The sequence below is a fragment of the Desmodus rotundus genome, chromosome 11 (genome assembly GCF_022682495.2).
Source record: "Desmodus rotundus isolate HL8 chromosome 11, HLdesRot8A.1, whole genome shotgun sequence".
NCBI classification, from domain to species: domain Eukaryota; kingdom Metazoa; phylum Chordata; class Mammalia; order Chiroptera; family Phyllostomidae; genus Desmodus; species Desmodus rotundus.
Window position 1 is genome coordinate 10,349,104 of NC_071397.1, and position 27,107 is coordinate 10,376,210.

The window sequence follows — 27,107 nt, forward strand, 5'->3', positions numbered from 1 at the left end:
GGTGGAGGTGCCGAGGGCCCAGTCTCATGGGACCCCATCCCCCAGTTTGCATTCCTTTGGGGGTAGAGAGAGAAAACCCTAAGGCCTCCCTCTGCCCTCCTGGTGGACGTTGTTTGGGTGCTGTGAACTTCCTTCCTGGGCCAGCAGAGGGCTGACTGTAGCTCCATGGTGCCCCACCCCCCCTGACTAAGCCCAGTCAGCCTGCCTGGCCTGCCTTTTGTTTGCCTCGTTTGGTGTAGGGAGCCTCCCATTACTCTGGGGATGTCCAGGCTCTCTCCGCTACTGAATGTGGCCTCTGCTCCAGCCTGGGGGAGAGGTGCCCAATGCTACTCCCCCAGCTCCCCACCTCTGAGGAGGGAAGGCCCTGGGGTCTTCCTTCCAGGTGAGTTTCCCTGACTTAAATCCCTTAGGCCCGGGGTAGTGGCCAAGGGCTTGTGGTGATGCCCAGCCAGTTCATCCTCCTTCCTGGCCCAGGAACCCTTTTCTTGGCTCAGGGCCTGGCTTTCTGGCCACACCAAGGCCTGTGCCACTGACAGGCCACCCGCTCCCAGTATTCCCACCCCCTTCGCCTCCCAGTGGTCCCTGTGGCCTGGGAGAGGCAAGACAAATGGCCTTTGTTTGTTGGGGAAAAGTTGTCTTCGAGAAATAAGGAAAACCACGGCAGCCCGAGGTTGGAGTGTGTTGTGTCTGCGCCCTGGGCAGCACAGGGCGGCTTTCTGTACAGGCAGTGGCTAGGGTGCTCAGGGTGCTGGTGAAGTTGCCCCCTTCACCTCCCCACAGGCCTTGGGGATTCTAGGGAGCTTTTCCAGGGAATTCTCATCCAGGGTCTTTTTACCCTCCACTGTCAGCCACCATGGCCCAGGCTTGACTTTTCTGCTCTCCTGTCCTGGGTGGGACCTGTGGCCCTGAAGCCTGGGCTACCTCTGTCCCCAGCCACGACAAAGTATCATGTCATGACTTTTTCATTAGTCATCTTCTTCAGTGTAGACTTGGCCTAAAAAAGGACTTCTTCCAATCCCTGGTCTTGCTTACACTCTTTTTGATGATGCTTAATTAATTACCTTAGCCCTTTCGGGGGTGGAGAAGAATCCTGTGCCCATTGCCTGGATTGGGGAAATAGAGACGTCAGGCAAGGCCTAGGGCTGGCTTGGGGGCCCTCACTGTTCTTTCTGTGTTCACACCTGTGGCCTCCCCCACCCACTTCCCCATGACTCTCCAAATTCTCTCCAACCCACCTATGGTGTACACAGCCACCAGGCTCCTCTTCTTTTGCGCCTCTGGAGTGGGGAGGGAGGGGAGGCTCAGCTACCATCCCTAGAGAGAGGCAGCCTTGGTGAGGCTGCAAACCTGGTGTTACCTGGGCTGAGAAAAGCGAGCTTGTTTGGGAAGCCGGAAATGGAAGACAAAACCCCCCATTTCTGTCTCTGTTTCAGTATCTTTAACGATCAGCTCAGCCCACTTACATAGATGTGCAGAGTCTGAGGCACAGAGAGGGAGGGACTGGCCCACGGCTACACCAAGTCATGGCCGGAGCCTGCCTCTCGCTGACTGGGTGCTGCTCTTTCCTCCTGTCTAAGGAAAACTCATTTCAGGGACAGGATTGCTGTGTGTGTTGGGGGGGGGGAGCGGGTGGTGATAGGGAGTGGCAGGCTGGGCCACAATTTGGAGTAGTCATTCCAGAGTCCTGAGTTTATTTATTCTCAAGGGCCCGCCCCTGTGGCCCAGAATTACCCCTTCATGCTCCGATGCACCTCAGGCTCCACCGCCAGCCTGGGAAGCTGTCTTTGCCCTGGTCTCCCTCCAGATCAGCTTCTAGATGTGCTCCGTGGCTGCAGTGGCAGCACCGTTTTTTCCATGATGCAAGCAGTTTGCCCTCTTGGGCGGGGTTATCGGTGGCTGGCAGCGCCTGCACGGCATGCCCGCCCACTGCCACCTGCTGACTCCAGGCAGCCCTGGACCTGTGCTGCTGGCCCCTGCCCCCTCAGCCTGTGTCCTGGGAGGGGTCTGGCAGGTGACAAGGTGCCCTAAAGCCTCCCCTCTGTTTTCACATGGCAACCGCTAGGGAAAGCTTTGTTGTCAGAGCTGATTTTAACTACCATGTACTAGCCGCAAGGCCTGGGGGCAAGTTACTCAGCCTCTCAGAGCCTCCAGGTCCACATTTGAATAATGGAGGTCCCACTAGAACCTCATAGTAGAGAATCGTTTGAGGTGACAGCTGTGGACTGCTGGATGCAGTGCCCAGCTACGTGTTCAGTAGATGGTTATTGGTAGTAGGTTGGTAGGGTATGGTAATGGCTGTGGAGAGTTCGTACGGAAATGGGGAGTGGGTTGGCCAAGCTGGCTGTTCCCCTTTTTTACGGGAGGCTTAGTGCCCCCCCGACAGGTATACTGCTACTCAAACCGTCCTCTGCAGCAAGGTAGGCCCCGGGACTGGCTCGGCTGTCACGGCAGGCCATCCTCCAGGAACCGACAGCATCCTGTGATCTTTGGCATAACGACAGGCCTTCCGCAGTGCTGATGGAATGAACGCTTAGGGGAGGACTTCAACCATAGGCGGAGGGACTTAAGTTCGAATTGTGGAAGGACCTGCCCAATAGTGGGTCCCTCTCACGGAAGCCTTGAGGAGTGGCCTTACAAAGCCCGGTGGAGCTAGGGGTTGGCCATCTTTTGTGGGACCTGCCGGTCTGAGGTCTCATCCCTTCACATGCAGTGGTGAAGTTCATGGATGTCTACCAGCGCAGCTACTGCCGTCCGATCGAGACTCTGGTGGACATCTTCCAGGAGTACCCCGATGAGATCGAGTACATCTTCAAGCCGTCCTGTGTGCCCCTGATGCGGTGCGGGGGCTGCTGCAACGATGAGGCCCTGGAATGTGTGCCCACGGAGGAGTTCAACGTCACCATGCAGGTGGGTGCCTGTGGGGAGCCGGGGCAGGAGGGCGCTTGAGAGGAAGAGCCAGACTTGCCTTTTCAGCCCCTGACCCTGAGTCAGCCAGGGGAGGTGTGAGGGCTCTTGTCACTGTGGGAGAAGAGATGCCTGCGTTTCCCAGTCCAGGTTCCCAGCAAGCCCCACCCACCTCCTCCTCCCTGACCTTTGCCCTCTGGGTTCAAGAGGAGGGTGACATCTGTGACGGGAGCCTGTCTTGCCCTCCATCCCTCTTTGGGGCTCTGTTTGGGAAACTGGGTGAGCATGGTTCGTGGAGAGTTTCAAAGCCAGGTTTTTGGTGCTGCCTGGTGACATTGGTCCATATCAGCCTGGACAGGGTGGTGGAAGGGAGCTTTGAGACCCCAGGGTGAGGGTGTCTTGGGTTGTTACTAGCGTCAGGGTGAGGCCTAGAAGGGATGAAAGGAGGGGAGGGATGGGGAATGGCAAGAACCTAGGACCTGAATTCCCAGCCTGGCCAACCCTCGCAGCTGGGTCTGCCCTCGAGAGGAGCAGGGGCTCCTCGAGGTCAGCAGGGTTGGGGGGGTTGGGACGGGCCTGAGGCTCTTTCTGGTAGAGCCCCTGGTCCGCCTACCTCCACCACCCATCCCTGCTCTGCAGAACCCCTGGGTGCTGAGTGGCAGGAGCCACAGGGGTGTCCCACCTGGGTATGGCTGGCTGGGTCACTAACCTCTGTGATATGCTTTCTGTTCTAGATCATGCGGATCAGAATTCACAAAGTCCAGCACATAGGAGAGATGAGCTTCCTCCAGCACAGCAAATGTGAATGCAGGTGAGGACGGAGTCGCGGACTGACTCGTTCAGTCTGCCCCATGCCGGGGTTCGGCACGTTCCGCTTGTGAACCCATTTCCACTTTCCAAGTGCCTTGGGCATTTCAATTTTACTTCAGCGTGCCTCAGTTTCCACATCTGTAAAGTGGGTACCATGATAGTCCATACCTCACAGCATTGTTGGAAGGACTGAGTTATTCATATAGAGGTTAAAACCGTGTATCTATTGCAGATACAGTGCTGTTTTTATTAATATCAGCATTGCTACTGCCATTGCCATCTGACCGTCTCTGCTCTGTTCTGTTCTCTTTCTCTCCCCGCTGCAGACCAAAGAAAGACAGAGCAAGGCAAGAAAAGTAAGTGGCCACGACCTCAGCTCTCCTTCCCCTTGCCTGGTCTTCTTGGTTCGGGCTCTTGGCTTCCTCTGTCGGGGTCTGACAGCTCCGCCTCGTCAGGCCGCTGGCCTCACAAGGACATGAGGTGGCAGCAGTGGGGTGGGGCAAACTCCAGGACTGTGGCTCTAGACTGTGACAAAACCCAGCCTGGAGCCTGGCGCTTTCTTTGGGAGAGGTGACGTATTCCAGGCCTCTGGGTCATCCCTGGCCAGGACTTGGGGTTTTGGGGTGTCGAGGGGCAGCATGAACACTGGCTCCCTGGCTTGCTGCGGCCTCCCGTCACCCACCCACGGTGGGGAGAGGGGGTGGGTGGCAGAGAGGCCAGCTTTTGTGTGTCCGGGGAAATGGCCTGTGTGGCGGCTGCCGTGGCAGTGTGATCGGCTTTGGGGCCGGCTGGGGTGTTTTCCTGGTGCGTGCCCTCCCGTAGGAGTGAGGCAGGCCAGAGACACTCAGCCCCCTTGGCAGGAAGAGAGAACTGATTGAATGCTCATGGTCATTTTCTGAGGCTTCCATTGCTCAGTGTGGAGGGTTGAGACAGGATGGAGCGGGGGCAGGGGGCAAGGTCTGGGGCAGTGAGCCTTCAAGGCAGGTGAGCAGCTTGCCAAGGGGAGAGTCGGCAGGAAGAGACTGAGACAGAGCATCTGTGCCCTTCCCTCCCCACTGCCCTGCCACCCTGTCTGCCCAGTATGCCGGGGACGTAAAAGCCCCCTAGGCCTCGGCCCCTTTCCTCTTCCCTGAGCCCCCAGCTTCCAGGACTTGTCTGGCTACTGGAGAGAAGAGGGAGAGAGGGTGTGTGTGTGTCAAGATCGTCCTCCTTCTAGCATTTTCTCTCAACAGGAGGGCACAGCCTTGTCCTCTCCTCAGCCCCTCCCCCCCTTTCTTGTCCTGTGGCAGACATTCTGAGGGGCATCCTCGGGGGTCTGGCCGAGGAGGAAGAGTGCTATTTCCCTTGACGGAGACAGGCTTCAGCCTGCCCTCTTGCCCACTCCCCAAGTGCCTGCTTTCCCCACAGGGAGAGTGGGGGGCTTGCCTGGGCTCAGAAGGGAGTCTGGTGAGATGGAGTAGCAGGCTTTCACAGGCTGGGGAGAGAGCTCTCTGCCAAGTGATGCCCAGGCCCCTCCTCCCCATGCCTCCCTAACACCCACTCCACCCTCCTGCCAGTGTGCCTGGGACTCTGAGGACACCCAGCCCCATCTCTCAGCCTAGGTTATGGCTCAGGCGGGCTGATGCCTTTCATGTGCCATCCTTGGTTCTGTGCCAGCTCCCAGTGGAGCTGCTCCCCCTCATTCGCAGAGGCAGGGCCCCCCTGGAAGGCCCTTTTGCTATTGCACTTGGAAATGAAGACAGAAGGTGCCTGAAGCACAGCCAGCAAGCCCCCTCCCTGTGCCCATCAATCAGCTCTCTGACCTCACCAAACTCTGGCCTACCTTTTATAGCCCCCTGACCTTCAGGGCCAGACTTGTACAGGTTCGCTGGGCAAAGAGCCTGCCCTCGGTGCTTCGCCCCCCGGCCTGGGACCGGTGCCACCGTGAGCATGGAGGCCTTGGGGCCTGTGCCCTCCAGCCAGCCTCTGCTCCCCACCCAAAGCCTTGCCCAGGGCTGGGTTTGCCACCCAGAGTGGCCAAGTGAGCAGAAGGAGCCGTCCAGTGCTTGTGGCCCCAACCCATGTGCATGCAAGCTCTTTCCTGGAGCCTGCTTGCCTCCGTCCCCCCCCCCCGAGCATGCCCTGTGCCCTGCCTTCCTCCCAGCTGCTTTTCCTCTCCCCCTCCCCCCACCCCTCTGGCTCTGTTTTTTTATTTTCCAGAAAATCAGTTCGAGGAAAGGGAAAGGGGCAAAAAAGAAAGCGCAAGAAATCCCGGTATAAATCCTGGAACTTGTACGTGGTGCCTCTGCTGTCTCATTCCCTGGAGCCTCCCCAGAGCCCCCAGTCTAACTCTGCTCACAGGACCTCTTAATCCTCCACGCCTCCTCCCTCCCGCCCTCCCTCCCTCGCTGGCTCTTATCCTCCCCTCTGCCCCAGTGTCTCTCTCTCTCTCACCCCACTAATTGGCACCAGTGGGTAGATGTGGTGGTGGCGTTGCTGGTCCCAGGCTGGGGGTGGGTGGGCGGGCAGAGTGGGCCTGGAGGAATCAGGGAGGGGCTCTGGCTCGGCTGGGCACTGCCTTTCTCTCACCCACTAGGCATTGGTGGCGGGCCCATGTGGCACGGGTGCCTGGCACTGGTGCCTGCTCGCCAGCCGACCGCCACTGCTATAGGCTTCTGTGCATGTCTGGGAGCTGAGGGTGGGAGGAGGGCAGACGTTGTGTGAGGAATGGACTTGAATGACGTGGGGCAGCTTGCTGTTGGGTGGGGTCAAGCACCATCTGGTGCCCTCTCTAATGGACTTGGAGTTTCTGGAGGGGATCCCCCTATTCCAGCCCAACCCACAGCGCCCACAGAGGCCTCCCTGTAGGGTGGCAGCTTCTTCCGGGTAGGAGGCTGTGGTGGGCCCTGTTCTGGGCCCTTTGGCCACCGGTGGCCGGGCCTGTGGACACTGCCTCTGCGCCCAACCTGTTGTCGCACCCCATGTCAGCCCACCTGTGGTGGAGGGGCCTAGGGGTGAGCCCTGGCGCAGGGAGAAGGTGGCCCCCGATTGCCGTCCCCGGCAGGTGCAGAGTCAGGTGTGCTCTTTTGGGGGCAGGAGCTGTGGGGGCCCTGTGGCCTGAGACTTGCACGTGTCCTTTCCTTGCACTCTGCCCGTCTGCGTCCGCCTCTCCCTCGGGCAGGCTTCTAGCCAGAACTGCCTCTTTCCGCCGCGCTCTCTGTCTTCCACTGCAGCAGCACTCGGTCCTTCCGGGGCACCGAAGGGTGTGGGTCCCACAGGCCAGGTGGGGGCCCTGCTGTGCATACGTTAGCGGGTGTTGCATGGTTTTTTTTTCTCTCTCTCTGCTGACGCTCTAGCTTAGATGTCTTTCCTTTTGCCTTTTTGCAGTCCCTGTGGGCCTTGCTCAGAGCGGAGAAAGCATTTGTTTGTACAAGATCCGCAGACGTGTAAATGTTCCTGCAAAAACACAGACTCACGTTGCAAGGCGAGGCAGCTTGAGTTAAACGAACGTACTTGCAGGTTGGTTCCCAGAGGGCAAGAGAGTCAGAGAGGGGCTTCACACAGAGATGGAGAGAGAGAGAAAGAGAGAGAGAGAGCGAGAGAGAGCGAGCGAGCGAGAGAGAGCGGGTACCTGAGAAGGGCCAGCTGCTTGCTTGGCTTCTAGCTGCCTGCCTGGTGACTACTACCTTCTTGGCTCTTGTGTGGGTGGCAGGTGCTGGCCTGGCCTGACAGGGCCCCTTCAGAGGTTGCCCTGGTTGACTGAGTGGGTAGACTGGTGGTATGGACGCAAGCTGAGTGTTGTGTCCCATGGTCCTGCTCACGGTGGCTGTTTGTCTTGATACCGTGACGGCTACCTTCGCTACTGTTACTGAGGACCCTCCCTGATGTGGGGGGTGTTGCCGACTGCAAAGCACAGACTCTCTGGGGGTCCTCGCCCTCTGAAGTCTGCACCACTAGGGTTCTCACCCCTCAGTGCCTCTCCACAGCGGGCAGGGGTTGAGTCCCTCCTCGCACTGGCCTCTGGAGGGCATGGGTCCTGGCTGTTGGTTCAGGGCAGGTAGGAGATTTAACATCCGGGGACAAAAGATTTCTTTAATACTCTAGTAGCTACGGCAACAACCCCTAAGAGCCCACGTGTTTCAAATGCCCCAGGATGCACAGAGGAAGGGTCAATGTCCACTTTCCTAACATGAGACTGTGAGCCAACTCCTCACACATGGGCCTGGTCTTCATGCACCTGCGTGACCCCCTGCCAAGGCATCTGTACCTCCGAGGCATCTGTTCCTTGTCCACAGTGGGGATCACGGAAGTGTCAAGTGTGTGAGTGAATACATGGGCAAGTTCAGAGAGTGAATGTCAGGAGCACAGGACCGTGGCAGGAGGCTGGCCATCTTCTGATGCATCAACTGGCGTCTATACCAGTCTGGCCTGTGCTCAAAGGCGGGGAGCCCTCTGGGCCAGCGTAAGGGCCGCCGAGGGGGAAGGGGCTTTTATGCGGATACCCCAGGCAGGGCCAGGGTGTCCCCTGGCTAGTCCCGATGCTTCATTAACAAAGTCCCTGGAATGTGGCTACGTCTTCCCACCCGCCACGTTCCTGTGGCTCGTGGGTGTTCAGAGGACACTGGGGACCAGGTCTTGGGGTGCTGCTGTGGAGCTCTGTCTGTCTTGGCGGTGTGTGAAGACAGGAAGCGTACACTAGTGTTGGTGGTGGGGGCTCAGCCTAACTCCAGGAATGGAAGAGGGGTCTCCACACCCCTTGGGAGCCTTGGAGGAGATGAGGGACTTGTCATTTTAGGGTTCTGTACAGATTATTCTACAGAGAGACTGTCTGGGATGGGGTGTCTGAAGCAACCTGGGAGCTAACTGAAGTGACCCAGCTTCCAGAGACTTCCCCCAGGCCCTGACTTAGCTGTATGAGGAAACTCACTACCCCAACTAGAGGCTTAGGACCCCCATTCTCACACTCAGAAGGGCAGGGCCTGCTCTGACCCCTCCTCTCAGTGGGGAGGGTAAAAGAGGCTCAGCCCCGGGACAGGGACAGGGATGCGACAAGAAACTTCTTGGAGTCTGTTCCGCTTCAGTGTGAGTAGCACAGCCACCAGCCGCCTCTCCCACCCTCCGTGAACTAGCGTATTGGGAAGAAGAGTCAGCCTGCTGCCCAGGGCCTGCCGCTGCCAGTGAGCTCCAGAAAGATGAGGCCTGTAGCTGAGGCTGGGAGGGCGGGCGTGGAGAAGGGTGTTGCGTCTCTCGCCTTCCTTCCGGGGCTGCCAGGAGGGGGAGGCTGCCTGCCTCACCACCAGGTCCTGTCACCTGGCCCTGACCCCCAGCCTGCGTTTTCCATTCCCTGCAGATGTGACAAGCCGAGGCGGTGAGCCGGGCTGGAGGAAGGGACCTCCCTCAGGGTTTCGGGAACCAGACCTCTCACCAGGGAAGATGGATACAGAACGACTGATACAGAAACCCCGCCGCTGCCCCCACACCACCGCCACCATCGACAGAACAATCCTTAATCCAGACACCTGACAGGAAGGAAGAGGAGACTGCGCAGAGCACTTTGGGTCCGGAGGGCGTGACTCCGGCAGAAGCATTCCCGGGCGGGTGACCAAGCACGGTCCCTCTTGGAATTGGATTGCCATTTAATTTTTCTTGCTGCTAAATCACCGAGCCCGGTAGAGAGTTTTATTTCTGGGATTCCTGTAGACACACCCACATACATATGTTTATATATATATATATTATATATATAAAAATAAATATATATATTTTATATATATAAAATATATATATTCTTCTTGTTTAAATTAACATTGCTAATGTTATTGGTGTCTTCACTGGATGTATTTGACTGCTGTGGACTTGAGTTGGGAGGAGAATGTTCCCATCCGGATCCCGACAAGGAAGAAGACGGGAAGAGAGACTCTGGCATGATCTTTTCGTCCCTCGTAGGGAAGCCAGTGTCCCCTCCCTTGCCTGGGAACATGCAAGGCCAGGGCATGGGGGCAAATTTGGCCTGCTTTTGGGAACACCGACAAACCCAGCCCTGGTTTTCTGAGCCTCTACCCCCAAGTCAAACGGACAGAAAGACAGACGACAGGTACAGGGACGAGGGCACTGGCTCTGACCAGGAGTTTGGGGGAGCCTCAGGACACTGCTGTGCTTTGGGGATCCCTCGCACGTGCTGCACGGGCAACTCGCCCCGGGGCACTGCCCGGAAGATGCAGGGGCCTGGGCAGCCTTCACCGACTCTCACCGGCCTCTGAGATGCCCAGGAGGCCACCGACAGATGTGCTGGCGAGGCGAAGAGAGACATTGGTGGAAGGAGAGCAGCCCGATGAGGGGCCTCTGGCCTTGGCCGTTTCCCTGCTCCCCTGGCCGGGTGCAGCCCAGGGGGCCTGAAGTCCTCAGGCCATCGAAACCACTAGTTCTGACCCCAGGAGCCCCGGCTCTGTGTGTGTGAGTGGTCGACCCCCTCTGACCCCCTCTGTCCCCCTCCGTCCCTTCCGCGGCACAGAGAGACAGGGCAGGGTCCGTGTGCCCACCATGGAGGCAGAGAAAAGAGAAAGTGTTTTATATGCGGTACTTATTTAATATCTCTTTTTAATTAGAAATTAAAACAGTTAATTTAATTAAAGAGTAGGGTTTTTTCAGTATTCTTGGTTAATATTTAATTTGAACTATTTATGAGATATATCTCTCTTGCTCTCTTCTTGCTCTCTCTTATTTGTACTGGTCTTTGTGTATAAAATTGATGTTTCCAGTCTCTCTTCCCCGATCGGTGACAGTCACTAGCTTGTTCTGAACAGATATTTAATTTTGCTAACACTCAGCTCTGCCCTACCTTTTCTTTCCCCTGGCTCCCCACCACACATTCCTTTGAAATAAGGTTTCAATATACATCTACATACTATATATATATTTGGCAACTTGTGTTTGTATATATATATATGTTTATGTATATATGTGATTCTGATAAAATAGACATTGCTATTCTGTTTTTTATATGTAAAAACAAAACAAGAAAAAATAGAGAATTCTACATACTAAATCTCTCTCCTTTTTTAATTTTAATATTTGTTATCATTTATTTATTGGTGCTACTGTTTATCCATAATAATTGTGGGGGAAAAGATATTAACATCACATCTTTGTCCCTAGTGCAGTTTTTCGAGATATTCCGTAGTACATATTTATTTTTAAACAGCAACAAAGAAATACAGATATATCTTTAAAAAAGCATTTTGTATTAAAGAATTTAATTCTGATCTCAAAGCTCCTCCTGGTTTCTCCTTCTCCATTGTATCTTTGTTCCAGACTTCCTCCTGCCCCCTCTCCCTCCTCCCTTGGGGGTCATGGCATTTATTTTAGGCCTGGGAAGGGGGTCCCAGGTGCGTGTATAACATACGGCGTAACCTACCTCGTTGTGCTGGGGGCCGGAGTTCTTCCGCTCTGGCTGGGCTGGTCCTGGGGAGCCTGTCCATCCTCTGCCATGGTATAGCGGGGCGTGGGGTGCTCTGGGAGTGGGGGCGGGAGAGGGAGCCCCTTAGACTGGAGCCTGGGACTCTGCAGTGTGTACTGCTACCTTAGGAACCACGTGGTCCTGGCCCTGTACCTTGGTCAAGGAAGGAACTGGCCATGTGTCTGAGCCAGGAAAGGGGAGGGGCTGGGTTTGGCCATCGGGCCTTGTTGGCTGCAACAGTGGGATTGAGAAGGGGGCACTCGTGGGGGCCTGGACTCCAATATGTACTTCAGTTTTACTTAGTGAGCCCTGGAGTTCCTTGAGAACTCCTCTGGAAGGTAGACCCACAGCTCTGGTTGCCCCTGAGGGGTCTTCTCTCCTGTGGTCCTGGGAAAGGTAGAAGCTGTCTGGGCGCTGGGAATTTACGAGCAGCGCTGCCAAACCCATTTTTTTTGTATTGGGCCAGCCGTCACGCCAGGGCGAGGGATGCTGTTAGGACTAAGACAAGTTCCAACCCTCACTGATCTGGGGAGGAGACAGAACTGTAAATCCATGAATAGAAAAATACATAAAATATGATCAGGGCATCGGATCCAGCTTGGGGGTGGGGGATATATTGGGGTGGCAGAGTCTGGGGATCTTCTCGTGACATTACCTCTAGGCTGGCCCTTAAAGAAGCCGAAGAAGACAGGACGGGGAGGGGAGGGTGAGAGGGTTGAAGTGGACCTCTGGGGCGGAAGGGATAGTGTGAACAAAGGCTTGGCCAGGAGTGGGCGAGGGGTGGTGGCTGGATTGATGGGGAGCCTGCAGCGCTGCCACTGAGCCGGAGCCTATGACCTGAGCAGACGCTGAGGGATTTTGAACAGGGAGCACCCCAGTAGGGCGGCAGGCGGGGAGGCCAGCCGGAGGTTGTTGCAGTCCTCAGGGAGAGATGCCGAGGGTGGTGGCAGTGGTGGTGACTTCCGGGACTGTCGGGGAGGGCGCCCTCTGCCTCTCCTGGCTGCCGGGTGAGGAAGACTGGAGGCAAGACTGGAGGAAGACTGGAGGTCCCTGCCCTCGCTGGAGGTTTCCGTCAAGTCAGCGCTCCTTTCCCGGGCACTTCCCACCTGCTGGTTCTTGCACTGGTTAGCACTGAATCCACACACCCGCCCTGTGAGCCCTGTGAGGTGGGCGCCGTCATCCTCCCGAGGACATATTTGCCTGGGCCTCTCGACAAGCTTCTCGATGGTCCTCTCGCTTCCCTGCAGGTGGTTGATTCTCACACAACAGCCAGAGCCAACCTGTTGATAGGAGCTCGGTCGTGCTGCTTTTTGGCTCAAAACCCTGCAGAGACTCTACTCAGAGAAACACAGCCAAAGTCTGTACAATGGCCTTCAAAGGCCCTGTTCCATCCAGGCTGCCTTTACCTCTGTGGCTCAGGGACTTCTGACCCCCTTGGTCCCTCGGCTCCAGCCACACGGGCTTCCCTGTGCCTCAAACAGCAGGCAGGCCCCTCCTCAGGGCCTTTGCACCGGCCACTCCCTCTTCCCAGAGCACTCTTCTCCTAGATGTGACATACCTTCAAATCTTGTCACTTCTCAGGGAGGGCACCTTGACTGCTGAGTTCAAGTTGACACCCTTTCTTCACTCTGTACTCGGGATCCTGCTCTTTGTTCCCACGGCTTGTGAAGCCATCCAACACATTCCAGGACAGAGTTGTCCCATAGAACTGTACCGTGAGCCGCATGTGTAACTGAACATTTTCTGGGAACCAGATTTTAAAAGGCAAAAAGAAATAGATACAATTGCTCAGAATAAATATACTTTACCTATTATTCTAACATTATCTCCAACATATCATTCCAACATCTCATCAATATAAAAATCCTCGAATCTGTTGTGCATTCTGCTCTTACCACACAGCTCGGCTGGGAGCAGCCACACTGCCAGGGCTCAGCATACACACGTGGCCAGCGGCCAGTGTTCGGGACACTGCAGCTCTACAGTTTACTCGCCTTCTGGTCCCCCCCCCCCCCCGCCCCACGAGGAAGCGAGCAACACGAGGGCAGAGAATCGTGTCTGTTTTGTTCTTTGTTTTGTCTCCAGCTCCTAGGACAGTGCCTGGAACCTAGTACATACTCAATAAACATTTTTTAAATTGCGCCCTGAGAACGGAGGGTTTCACCCCAAGACTGTGGAGGTGGATGAGGGCCGGCACTGGATAGAGTGGTTGGTGGAGGGGATTGTGACAGAGGAGATTCTGGGGCCTTCAGGAAGGTGGGGATTTGAGTGGGCCTGGGGAAGGGGAAGGGGACTCAGCATCGGCGGTATTTGGAATAGAGGCCTCTTCCTCAGTCCAGGCACGGTCTCCTCCTTTGAGCAACCCTGGAGTTGGGGCTCATTATTTTGCTTGGCAGAGGTGAAGCAGGAGGCTCAGAGAGGGTAAATAACCTGCCTGAACATTTACGTACAGCCGGTAAATGGCCAAACCAGAATTTAAACCAGCTTTCCTGACTCCGGTTCTAGTGCTCTTTCCACCACACCACAGCTGCCCCAGGCTAGGGCAGAGCATCAACAAATAAAAATGAATCGTCTAGACTCAGTACAAACAGGCAGAAGAAAAGTGGAACAGGGGGAGGATGTGGTGGTGGCCAAACCCAGGGCTGAAATCCAGACTTCCTCAAGTGTGGTAAGGCAAGGCAAGGGGAGGCAAGAGATGTCTCCAGGGGCTGGGGCTCGTCAGTGGAAAATCCGAAACCCAAGTACGAAAGAGATTGCAACATGCAGCCTTGGAAGAGAGAAATAATCTTTAAATAGATTGTGGAGAAAAGAAGGATAACATGAACATGCCGCTTCCCCCAATTGTATAAAACCTGCTCATACACCCCCTGCAGCTCGGAAAAGACCCGAAGGAGGCCCAATGCATCTGCTGTCTGTCGTAGGTCCTGCCAAGGCGTCCCAGCTCATCTCCCTGCCGTGGGACTCACATCCTCCCCTCTGGTCTGATCGCCATTTTCCCTGGAGATCCACAGTGCTCCTTGTCAACTGCATACTGCCCACCCTGAGTCCCTTCCCGTTTTCCTAAGGAGTGTTCTACCCTGGTCCCAGGCCCTAAGGTCTTTGGGGCACTCGCTTCTTCAAAGAAGCTGCCAGTCTTCTCTTCTCCCTCCTGCAGGGAGGTGGGCTGGATCCTTACAGACCTTGGTGGCTGGGGATCTGGTTCGGTGTTGGGACCATTATGGTGGCCTGTGTGTGCAAATCTGTGTGTGGAAACAGGTTCTTTTCACCCCTGCGCCTGCATGCCCCTCGTCCCAGCAGGGACAGTCTACTTTTCGTCCTTTGAATCTGGGCTGGCCTTATGACTTGCTTTGACTAAGAGGATGTGGCGGAAGAGATTCTAGAGCTTTCAGGTATAGACCTTAAGGGACATTGCAGTTTCCATTTCTGCCCTCTTGGAAAGCAGCTGCCATGCTTTAAGGAAGTCCAACTACCCTGCTGGAGAGAGAGGCCAGGTAGAGACAGAGAGAGAGGCTCAGGCAGAAATAGCCCCCAGCTGTTCCAGCCAGCCCAAGCTGAGGCACCAGACACATGAGTGAGGTCATTTTGGATTCTCCAGACCCAGGTGAGCCGCTCTAGCCAAAAATACATAAAGTAGAGAGACGCCACCCCCTGCCTGAGCGTAGAGAGTTGTGAGCAAATATATGGGCTGTTGTTGTTTTAGGCTATGAAGTTTTGGGCTGGTTGTGATACAGCAATCATAACTGAGCCGTCAAACTAAACAGTCACTTTCTTGGGGTCAGGACCTTTGGCCCTTCCCATTCATAAGGTTTTACTGGTATACATGATGGTTTTAGGGGGTGAGGGCAGGTTCAAGGATGGCAGGACATATTTATAAAAGAGCCAGAGTCCAGGGACCTGCCCTGATGGGAAGACACAGGGCAAGGACCAAGGCAGGACAAAATCGTGTCCAAATTTCTAGAGCGAGGAGAGTAATTCCGTTTTATTGAAGTTTCACCTAGAAAAAGTGAGCCTTACCTACAACATGAGGGAGAGAGGCTAGCTGGTGGGAAGAACTGGCAGAGAAGCACAAGGGATTTGGAGGAAAAGACTATGGACTCTTTCTCATCTGTTCCCTTTCTTCCTCCCTCCCTCTGATCCTCCAGCATTTATGGGATATCAGCCATGTGTGCTATGCCCTGGTACAGAATGATCTCTCAGTTACTGGGGGTGGCTTTAGCCTATGCCAGCTGAGAGACCAGGCATGGCCTAGGTGACCCTTGTGAGGTGCCCCCGGGTTGGCTTCAGAGTTGTTGGGAGGGAGACTTCCGCTAGGTCCACAGAACGTCATCCATCGGGACACAGGGAAGGGGGAAGGGCAGGAAAGGAATCAGTAAATATCTACAATCTGCCCGGAAAGGGAAAACGCAAGGCAAACGTAGGGCCTGGACGGGATGGAAGTGATACAGACAGAGGAAGAGTGAGCCAGAGGAAAAGAGCCCACTAGGTACTGGTGCCTTCGGGAGCAAGGCTGGGCCTGGGTCTCCTCAGGACGAGAGGCCTCCGCAGGCTGAGATTTGAAACAAATTTTATAAGGTGGCATTTGCCTTTGGGGAGGCTAGTCTGTTAATGAAGGAAGTAGAGGTGCTAGCCTCCGGGAGCTCCCAGCTGAGGGGGTTCGCCTGGTCCTTGCCCTGACAGAGTCTCTAGTCTGTGGGAGGAGACAGACACCTGCCATCAGACATTTGCTTGATTCAGATGGAAACCGATCACTTGGCTGCAGCAGATGTTTGGAATCACCCGATATCGGTCCTGATGAGCCCTTTTGGGACCTGCAGCCCCACACTTCCCTCTTTTCCCAGCATGCATTTATGTGTCTCTTTCCATTAGTTAGAGCCGAGCTTGGCTCTTCAGTCTGCGCCTGAAGTTTCCCCACACGTCCCTGCTGGTCCCTGGGTCTGACCCCAAGTAGGGCAGATGCCAGCACATGCTCCCCCTACTGGTACCCAACCCCTTGCTTGTCCTCTGCTGCAGAGGAAGTCTCAGAACCCCATTTGTCACTTCCTCAGGCTCCCTGCAGGAAAGACCATGCCCCTCTTCCCCACTCTTTTTGCAGGTGATCCAGCCTGCGAGGCCCCGTCTGCAGATACCCGTCCTCAAACACCCTGCCTCATGCCTCTGCTGAGCCCAATCCGGGCTGCCCTAAGCCTCACCAAGACTGATCTAGGTTGGAGTCCTGGGTCTGCCACTAGCTAAATTACTTCTCTGGGCCACAATGTTCTCGTGCCTAAGATAGGGACAATCCAACCTGCATCATGGGCTTGAGGAAGGGGTGATGTGACGTGCGGAGTACGGGGGCTGGTATTCAGGGTGAGCTCAGAAACAATGACTGACGTTTCACGCTGACGTTTCCAGTCCCCACGTCCAGACTTTTTCTTCTGAGCTTCCACTTCAGTACAATTTGGCTGGGTTTTCTCCTTCTCACTTCTTCATTTTTAAATTGAAATACCATGACTGGGTTTTACACCCATCTTTGCAAGTCTACATTCTTACTTCCTCCCTGAGGAGTGAGACAAGCCAGGGCAACTTGAGCCCTGGAGCCAGGAGTGGGGAAGAGGGTTTGGGCAGAAGGGAAGAAGGCTGTGGAGAGAGCCCCTCCTGGTCAGGGATGACACCCGTGATTCTGGACAAATGAACAGGACTGGAACACAAGACCAATCTCCTGTCCCTGCCCCCCCCAACACACTGGGAGTCTCCGTGTGAAAGGGGAGGACTCATGTCCATCCTTATACACAGAGCCGGGCTCCCGGCAGGGCTGCCGGGGCCAGCTTACATCTGAGGGGCCTACAGGAAAGGCCTTCAGAAGTGTCCATCTCAGAAGCCCCCAAGACTAAACTCCTGTGGTTCAGATCTTTCCTGGGAGAAGTTTGTGGTACAGGTATGGAGAGGGACCTCTGGGACTGAGACACGGGACAGGAAGGCTTTCCTCGGGAGCTGCCCTGTCCTGGGGATGCAGCAGGAAGATGGCTTCTGGAGAAATCTTCAGGGAGGGTGTTTGCATATCTGTTTGCTTTGGCTTCCAGAGGAATCTCTACCCCCCACCCCAGGTCTCTCTTCTTCACCCCTGCAACTCCCCTCACAGTGGCCCCTCCCTTGCTCCCCTCCATCCAGCTAGAGACAGAGAGAATGGCTGGGCCCGGATTTAGGACCTGCTGGGTGTCTGGGGCTGGGGACTGTGGGGGAAGACAGACACCCTGGAAGCATCCTCTCATCCGGAGCGAGACGCCAGGCCACAAACCTTCTTCTGCACGAGCACATCCACAGGGTCGCACACACACAAGTGTGACAGGGGTCACCACTCCCAGTCACAGGGCGGCTGCCTGGTTGGGTAAGGGCTCCTGGGGCGGGGGCTGTGAGGCCCAGCTGAGGGATCTGGCTTCTCAGGACAAGGCCCCCATGGGACTGGGGGCTGGGGGGCTGACCTGGCTGTAGTCCCATGACCCTAAGCTGCCCTCCAGGAACTGCTGACTGTTCAGCAATAAACACCTCACGGCTATTAATATAACCCTCCCTCTGGTAGCCACAGAATCGATAATACTGGGTCACTTCTGGCCCAACCCAGCCTGACCGCCTGGGTGCAAATCCCAGCTGCTGATTGGGAGTCCCTGATGTCCAAATCCCAAACTCAAAACACAGCCCCAACTCCGACAGCTTCTAAACTGTGGCTTAGGACAAAATCCCCTCTCTGAGCCTCAGTGGTCATCTGAGAAACAGGTAGGATGATAGCAGAGCTCACATAAACGCGGCTGTGTTTAGGGTGGTGACTGGTGTGTAGTAAGTGCCCCCTGAAGGTCGGCTCTTGTGGCTGGGCTCTACCTCCATAGTTTTCTGGCTCTGCGATCCTGGGAAAGTTGCTGGACCCCTTTCTTTTTTAAAACAACATCTATTTATTTAGTTATTTATTTTAGAGAGAAGGGAAGGGAAAGAGAAAGAAAGGGAGAGAAACATTGATGCGGGAGAGAAATATCAATTGGTTGCCTCTCCTACGCCCTGATTGGGGAAGAAACCCACAGCCTTAGGTATATGACCTGATTGGGAATCGAACTGGAGACCTTTCACTTGAGGGTTGATGCCCAACCAACTGAATCACACTGGTCAGGAAGCTTCACCTTTCTTGATCTCATTGTCTGGATCTGTAACATGGGCGTGATAACACCTACCTCCCAGGTGTGAGTGTGGATTAAGTTCGATAACGGATATAAAGTGATTGCCATGTAAGAGGGGCTCAGTAAATACAGTTCTTGTTGAATGAATGGATGAATGTTAGTGACATTACTTGGTCTGGGTCTCCAAGGGCAGGAACAGAGTCTCTCTCTCATCAGGAGTCTGGGTGCTCCCTGAGGATGGGGGTGCAACTCTGGGCTTCCTTCCTTCTGACAGATCCATAGAACCCAAAAAAGTTTCAACATTTTAGATGGTTTATTCCCTTGATTGGTATGGAATGTGGAAAGAGCCAGTGTAGAAACCCACAAGGCACGATAGAGACAGCTTTTCCTTTTCTCTTAGTAATGAGGTACAGGCAAGGCCTGGGACCCAGCACTTAGCCCCCCTCCTGAGCCTGGGGAAGGGAACGCTTTTGCCCACAAAAGCTGTGAGAGCTCAGGGAATGCCCTCCTGGTGAGGCCGGTGGGATCACCCACGTTTCTTCTGGCTGCAACCACCCCAGCCACACCGCTGGGCCTGCCCGACTCCAGAGGTCACACTAAAAGCCAAAAGTGGGGCTGTGTGTATTGAGGGGGTACAGGGAGGAAGAAGGGCGGAAGAGACATGAGAGTGGGGGAAGAGCTCAGCTCGATGCTGGTAAAAGCCTCCCCTAGACCCCATGACTTCAGAGAAACTGTCCCCAGATGCCGGTGGTTTGCCAGGCCCAGCCGTTGGCGTTTGCCTAACAGGAAGTTCCCCTGAAGATCGTCTTATCTTGACTGGCCTGGTGCGGCTGGCTGCCGAGAAGGGGCAGAGGAAGCCATTCACTCCCTGCCCATCACCACCACATGCCCACTCCAAAGGCTATTTATTCCTGTCCCAGCCACGCTTCCTGGGGGGCAGGGAGGTGGCCGCCCAACCTGCGGGTGTCTGTGGGAATGAGAACTGCCTTCCGGAGGCAGAGGGGGTCCCAGGGACTCTCATTTCTGTCGCTCCCCTCGTCCCCCTGATTAGAACCTGGGTCCTGGATATCTGAGATTCTCCTGCTGCTAGTGCTTCCCTTTTGGGTCTGAAGAGGGAATGTCCTGGAGGGGTAGGGTTGCCAGATACAGCAAATAAAAACACAGGGTTACCGCGCTGAATTTTCATTGCTTATCTGAAATTCAAATTTACCTGGGCATCCCTTGCTTAATCTGGCAACCCTACCTGGAGGGAGTGGCTGGGCCTTTCTCTCAGATGATTCCTTCAGGGGCTTTGGTGCGTCCCTCCTCCCTGCTTGCTTCTTGCCGCTTTGATGGTGACATCGTAATAGGGACCCTGTCTGGATATATCCGTCCATCTCTGCCAGCAGCAGAGATGTGAAATAAGTTAGGGCTCTCTGAGGGCAGAAGCAGGGTCTCCCCCCTCAGACTGGGGCCTCCCTGGGAGTAGGGGCTTTGTCTCTCTCCCCTCAGATGGGGAGCCTCCCTCTTCCCTCTCCCCAATGTTGGGACCTTTCTCTTGGACACTGACCCCCAGGCCTGACCTTTCCCATAGGTTTTTAGAGCTGTGAGAGCTAGGAGAGAGCCTGTGGGTCAGCGAGCATTCATCACATCTTTTCTGACGTCAGCTAGTGGTCATCTCCCCCAGCCTTGCTTTTGTGGGTGATTATTTCAAGAAGGCCCCCAGGCTCCGGACCTCTACAGTGGAAATTATTTCAGAAGCCCCCCTCCCGAGCTCTGCCGCTGCGCTCCGGGCAGGCTCCCTGAGACTCAGTGTTCCCACTGCGGATCTAGGAAGAGAGTGTTCCCATTGGCAAATCATGATCTACCAGCGGGTCATGAAGTCAGTTTTGCGTTTTTTCCTTACATATGAAAGAGAATAGGGTAGAAAATATTCTGAAAGGCTTGAGTGGCTCAGTACCATTTCTTGAAACTTTTGGGGTATGTGTGTGTGCCTCTGTGTTCAGGGGTCACAATGGAGGACACTTTTTATTTTTTTTTTTTTACATGGGTTGTGGTGAAACAAAAATGTCTGGAGGACAATATCTTAGAATCTGTGTCAGAAGAGGGGCAGGGGCAGCTGGAGACCCCAGAGTGGGTCTCTGCTCCTTTTCCACCTCATGGATGCCAGGCCCGTCAGCAACTGCCCTCTCTGGGGGCTCTTCTTTGCTCTTAGGCCTCATCTTCCTACTCTGCCTCTGTGGGCCTGGGGCTCTCCCCAGAGGCCAGGCCCCTGCTGAGAGCCTCAGGAGCTAGCCTGGTTCCCTGGCCACTCCAACAAGAAGGTGCTAGGATCCTCAGCCTGGCCGTGCCAGCCTGCCCGGCTGCCTGTCTCTGCCCCACAGTAACAGTGTATTGGGAAACCGAAGCTCTGGCCAAGTGGAGAAACACTGCTCCCTCCCTAGCTTTCCCAACTGCCCTCCACCCTGCTAGGAAGAATGCTCATTAACCCCTTCCTGGGGTGTGGGGGAGGCAGCCCTCTCCAGGAGCTGTGGGGTCTGGGTGGGTGGGTGTGAGAGACAGGGTGAGGGGCTGGGGAACCTCTGCTGTGTTACCTGACACTTCTCTGGCCTTCTGGAACTCACCGCCCTGTCTCCTCTGGGGAATAAGATCCAGGTGTGACCCCCCACTCCCCAGGTGACTTGGAGATAAAACAGAAGATGGGAACGATCTGGCAGATAATATTTAGACGGTTACACCCCTGCTCCCCTCTGTCTCTGTGGGTGCCGTCACCCTGGGGTCCATCTCACGTACAGTAAGACAGAAGGGGAAACTGCCCTGGCAGTAGGTCAGGCTCACTCGGGGAGGGAAGATTTGGTTCTTGGTTTGAAGAATAAAGTTGGAAGTGAAAGCTTTTAATCTGAAGGACTCTCAGTTTGAGATGTGAGGGAGAGAACCGCCTTGCCCCCAGGGAGCCCCAGTCTGAGGGGAGACAGCCCTGCTTCAGGAAGCTCCCATCTGAGTGGAGCCCTGTGGAAATCCACCTATTTGGCCCTTTTTCTGGGGGTGGTGGAGCTGCCGTGTGGTCCTGGAGGCCCTGGGCCGGTTTGGAGAAGAGTCTGCCAGGCCAGTACCATCCCTTTCTCTGCAGTCCTCGCCTGTAGCCTTAGGTGTGGCGTGATACGGCACGTACCAGGAAGGAGTCCTTCCCCTCCACCGTGTCTTCCCTCCTGGGTCTCCCTTCCTGACTGACCACAGGTCTGCAGTCACTGTATTAACGTCCCTCCGTAGATTAAGGGCTCGAAAGTGTCTTTGAGATCTGTGAGTCCCTGATCAGAACAGGAAACCGAGGCCTAGAAAGGGGAGGAATCCTTCCTGAGGTCATGGAGACTCTTGGGCACGTGGGCCGCCCAGCACATGTGTGGGCGGGAAGGCATGGTGAGGTGTGTGTGTGAAGGGGGGAGATCAGGGGCAAGCCAGTCTGGGTCCTCTGTGAGCAGGTTCGTGTTCACACGAGTGTCTGCAAGGGGTCGGGCTATTTCTTTGTCTCAGTGCAGGGTGGATGGGGAGGGACAGGTCTGTACCAGGGATCTTGTTCTATTCCCCTTGCAAGCCTACCCAGCCCAGCCCTCTTAGGACCAAGGGCAGAGGGCGATGAATCACAGATGACTCATGTGCTGGAGGCCACAGACACAAGTGGCACGTGACAGCCAAGAAGTAATCCTGTCACTGGACAGTGACCCAGGAGGATGACACTGGGAGTCTCTTTCCCTAGGGGTCAGGCGGGCTCCCAGTCGCAGCCTGGCAGCCCGGGCCCGCGTGGCAGGGCTGACAGTGCAACCTAGCTTCCAGTTTCCCTTTCGTCCTGTGCCTTTGATCTGCTGGCTGGCTGGGCGATCCTCAGTGGGCAAGGACAGGCTGGGCTGAGCCATCCCCCCTCCCCCAGGGGAGTGGGTTAGGGTCACCCTCAGTGGGCACGAGTTTTCCCTGGCCCTTCGGAGCCAGCGCTCACCAGCACAATGGCCTGCTCCTGCCAGTGGAGCAGTGTCTGACAGCGGGCATCCCCGTCTGTTCTGCCTGAGGCAGAGAGGCCAAAGCACTGGCCTGCCGCTTGCCTCCACGGCCTGGGCTGTGGGATGAGACCGTCGAAGGTGCAGACAGTGTCCTGGGTTAGAGTCTTACGTGCGACCAGGAGCTGCTCTGTTTCCTGACGGGGCCTCAGTCCCACCCTCTGTACTGTGAGGGGTTGTGCTGGAGAGCTTGGAGGTTCCTTTTAGTTTATCTCCCATCGAGGGTTGAAGGTTGGGCTGAGGGCAAGGCGTGGTGGAAGATACCCTCTCTCTCCCCTGTGCCTGAGGTTGGGGGACTGGGGAGAGGAAGTCCTGGCCTAGTGGGGCATGCCCCAGGGTCCCTGTCCACCTGAAACACCCTGCTGATTACAGGCTGAGCAGCGGGACCAGACACTGTAATCCGCCACCCTCCCTCCTGCCAAGTGCCGGCTGCAGTGTTTCCTTCTGCTTTTTGCAACTGTTTTCTAAGAACCCTGGGAAGGGAGGGTTCCTCATCTCCATGGAGTCAGGCTAAAGACAAAAAGAGATGAGGGGAAGGAGGGGTCTAAGGACAGAGGAGGTTCAGTAAGGGGGTGGGAGAAGGGAGGGAATGAGGGACAGAGGATGAGGGGCCAGAAAGGAGATGTAGGGGAAGGAGAGAAGGCTTTTCCCTGGTTGATGGAATAAGGGAAAGGATGGGAGGAAGGATGGGTGTCCATCCTCTGTCTCTCAGCCCCCAGTTTAGCCGCCCCTTCTAAAGAAGACCCCCCTGCCCTCATTACCTAAAGTAGCAACCCCTACCCTGTCACTTTCCATCCATTACACCCTCTAATGAGGGAAGGGCGGGTCAGATCCAGTCACTTTTCTGCTCAGGTCCCAGCGACGGCTGCTCACTTTCCTCCGAGTGAAAAAGCCCAAGCCCTCACTATGGCTTCCATTTCCCAATCTGGTTGCCTCTCTCCTTCTCACTCCTTTAACCCCACTGACCTCCCTACTGTTTTTAAAACAGATCAGGCTCTTGCCCCAGGGCTTTTGGGCCTTCTCCTCTGCCTGGAATGTTATCGAGAAATCTGCAGGACTCACTCACTCACCTTCAAGCTTTTGCTCAGACGTCACCGACTTAGAGAGGCCCGCCTGAGCGCCTTCTGAGTGGTGATGTTGTCCCCACACTCGCATCTCTCTTGCCCGTCCAACCTTTTTCTAACCTGATCACTTTCTGATGTTCTCACATTATTAAATGCACTTATTGATTAGACGCATTGTGTATTGTCTGTCCCTCTTCACTAGAATTTAAGTTCCCCAAGGGCGGGTCTCTTTGTCAATTTTGTTCACGGATATATCTTCAGTCCCTGGAACAGCACCCAACGCATCGTAAGCACTCTATTTGCTGAGTGAGTGAGTAGCACCTGTCACTGCTGGAGAGATCTGTTTTCCCTCTCTCTGCCTCTACTACTTCCCGACGTCCGACTCATGCACCCACCTCCCTGCTTATACTCTGACAACAGAGGAGGATGATCAGATGGAGCCACTGGTGTGCTCCCAGCACTTGTAGGCAATCCATAAATATTTGTCAGCTGGACAGGGAGGACCTGGGGCAGACACCAGGGACAGTAGGGAGGCAGAGCAGCAACAAAGGATGGGGCTGTCCAGAGGGGATTCATGAGGAAGAGGATGGAAGTGTGTCTACTTGTTGCTCCAAGATCCCTTACGATTCCCCAGTCTGGGTGAGAGTTGTGCTATTCCAGGCCTGTGACACACACCCATACCCCCCCATGCATGTAACACACACACATGTACACATGTGAACACATACACCTCCACATGCACACATGCATGCATGCACACACACATTCCAGATGATCGCACATCAGTGTACAGAACAGACAGGGAAGGAAGGCTGGAAAGTACTGCCAGGTGGATAGTTACCCACAGAGGGCTTCTGGGGGAGGTCGTCTGGTGCTAGACCAGCACCGGAGGAAAAACTGACATTTTCGATCAGAAGTCAAAAAGGACCAGAATGGGGGAGAAAGAGGGAGGATGTGGCAGAGGTCCGCAGAGGCTCAGGTGAGAGAGGCAGGACTGAGACAGAACATGAGAGGGGGTGGTCGAGGTCCCAGGGGCTGGGCTTAGGGTCCAGGGCGACCTCACAGGACATGCAGTGGAAGGGAGAGGCTGGGCTCCCCAACCAGAATCTCTAGAAGAAGGAATTTGCCGTCTCTCCCTTGGGCTGGGGCACAGAGGAGATGGTCAGCATTGCCCTGTAACCCAGAGTCTCCCAGTCTAATGCTCACTTCCCTCCGAGTGTGGCACCGAGGGTGTGGGTTTGTATGTGATTCCAGCTGATACCTTTTTCCAATAAAAAGAAACTCGACTTTTAAAAAAGAACCGTGCCAAAACCCATGATCACTGCTCACACAACATGGAAATGGAAAGAGAGAGTGAGCAAGAGTTAAAGAACCACAATCACCAGGCATGAGGCCTCCCGACCAGCCTGGTGGCCCTGCCCAGACACTCTCGCCTTTACCCAGAGGGAGAATTCTGGCTGCCTGCCGCACGGTGTGGAAAACCCAGAAGGAAAGCAGTTTTGAAATTCTACTCATGATTGAGACACTGCTGAACATTTTGGCCATTTTTCAGAGCCTGGCCTCTGCTCTCCCCATCCTGTGTCACAACCTCCTTTGAATTTTTCAGAGGCTCCATCTTTTGTTGTGATATGGACGCACTGTTATATACCACGTTCCTGGGGAAGAGCTTTCGTGGGGAAGGGACATTGAGCTTTTTTCCTGACACACAACTTGTCACCTTTGGCTTCCCCTGTAACCTGTTACTTTCCTGTACCTATAAAGGGTACCATCCGTTGGTGGCTCAGGCCTGCAGCCTGGCATTTGTACTGGATCAGCACTTTGGCCTTATCCCCCCACCCATATCTATCAGCAACTCCAGGGCCTGTTGAACTTTACAAATTATTTCCATCCTTTGCTCCCCTCTGCCCACCTTCTGGCCTGGCCTTTGCGGCTCTCTTGCTTCACCTCCGGCCAATTCTTGCCCCTGTCAGCAGCCAGGATGAGCTTTGACACAACGATGACACGCATGACACGTAGGAGGATCCTGCTGCCTCTGCTTACACCCTTGCCGCGTGCAGCATAAAGCTGCCCTCCTCACCTGCCCCTGACCGCCTCTTCTGCCTCCTCAAGGGCCCCTCTTACCCCTGCACACACTGCTCTTTTCTCTCCTGCACATAGCGGTTTCACGTCTGCCTTGGGGACTTTGCCATTGCAGTTTCTTCCTTCTGAAACATTCTGGCTCCTTTGCATGGGTGCTTCCTCTTTTATTTACCTTTTGGGAATCAGCTCAAATGTCACCTCCTCCAAAGGGCCTTCCTTGAGTACCCCACTCCCCACAATATCAATTATATCACCAAGCTGTTCAAATGTCACCCTATTTATTTTCTTCATAGTATTTATCTCCAGCTGAATTAATTTCAATTATTTACTTGTTTATTGTCTTTCTCTCTTTCTAAGATTCCAGTAGAGCAGGAACCTTGTCTAATTATCACTGTATGCCCACGTCTAATGCTTGGGGATCAATACATACGTGCTGAATGAATAAATGAATGAATGAATTCTCCAACTTTGCCTTTGCTGAACTTCAAGAGATTTTGCAACCTCTCTTACACAATCAGAAGCTTGGTAACCTGCTTGAACTCTCATTCCAAGGATTTTAGTCTTACTTGGTCAATCAAGTGACGGCTCATCTATCCTTGGAGGCCCACCCCTCCAGAGGGCATAGAACACCCATAGGACTTGGGACTGAGTGGGTTAATGCAGCCTAGCTCCTGTACCGGTTATCTGGTGACTTTTGCGGTTGATATTCTTCATCTGTAAAGAAGAATGTACAGATGATCTCTAAGATTTGTTTGGCTTTCAAGGACCTGCATGGAATGGACCAGGTCAGGGACGTTAGTGGATTGAGAGGGAACGGGTAGGGGCAAGGGAGAGGGTGGTAAGCAGTTTGGAGGGGGCTTTCTTTTCAGGATCTTGAAGATTGGCTTGGGGGAGACCCTTAGGGTGAGATTTGCTCTTCTAAGTTCAGTATTTGCTCCCTGTCATTTTCTACTTCCCTGGGACAGTGACCATGAGCTGAGAACTGTGATAGCCCCCCTCTCTTTTTCTGCTCTGTCATAGAGCAAGGGTCTCCAACCTGGGGCAAAGGAAGCCCCTGAAATTGCCCACACAGATCTGGGGGATGCTGATGAATGTTTTTTTGGGGAAAGTCCTTGCTTTCATTGCTTTCTCCAAGGGACCTGTGCCCCCTAAAGTTTAGGAGGCCATGTTTAGGAGACCAAGCTGAACTAAGATAAGAAGTGATAGGAGGAGGAGGAAGAGGAAAGAGTACCCAACACTCACGTTTTTTTCATGTCTTTTTTCAACCTCAGTTTCCTTATCAGTAAAGTTAGAAATCTGGGTGATCTCTATCCAGTAATATCCAGCATTTAGAATAATAGTGCCTGATGTCATTTCATGTACATGATCTCATTCCATTTCGCCTTTCCAAAAGCCCTGTGAAAGTGTCTCCTGTCAGTACCTGCTTTTTGTAGATGTGAGGTGAGGAGGTTTGGGGACTTGCCCAAGGTCACACAGCCTGTGAGTGGCAGAGTGGGCTCCAAACCCAACAGCTGCCTGAGAAATTCCAGGGCTTCCCTTGTACCACTCAGCAGGATGGTGCACAGCGAGGTCCCCGGGCTTCTCCCACCAGCCAGTCTGGGTGGAGGCAAGTGAAGAGAAGGGAGAAGAGGAAGAAGGGGAGGGG

At 54.7% G+C, this 27,107-nt stretch overlaps 1 protein-coding gene across 1 annotated transcript in view; it reads left to right on the top strand.

The window, feature by feature from the left end:
• VEGFA (vascular endothelial growth factor A) overlaps positions 1 to 10,955 on the top strand; it is a 28,511-nt gene extending 17,556 nt beyond the window's left edge. Inside the window, exons 4-9 of the mRNA XM_024557726.3 lie at positions 2,711 to 2,907; positions 3,639 to 3,715; positions 4,041 to 4,070; positions 5,914 to 5,985; positions 7,081 to 7,212; positions 9,044 to 10,955. Of these exons, the coding sequence (XP_024413494.2) occupies positions 2,711 to 2,907; positions 3,639 to 3,715; positions 4,041 to 4,070; positions 5,914 to 5,985; positions 7,081 to 7,212; positions 9,044 to 9,065 (530 nt within the window). The 3' untranslated portion in view covers positions 9,066 to 10,955. The remainder of the gene's footprint in view (positions 1 to 2,710; positions 2,908 to 3,638; positions 3,716 to 4,040; positions 4,071 to 5,913; positions 5,986 to 7,080; positions 7,213 to 9,043) is intronic.
• The last annotated feature ends 16,152 nt before the right edge of the window (positions 10,956 to 27,107 follow it).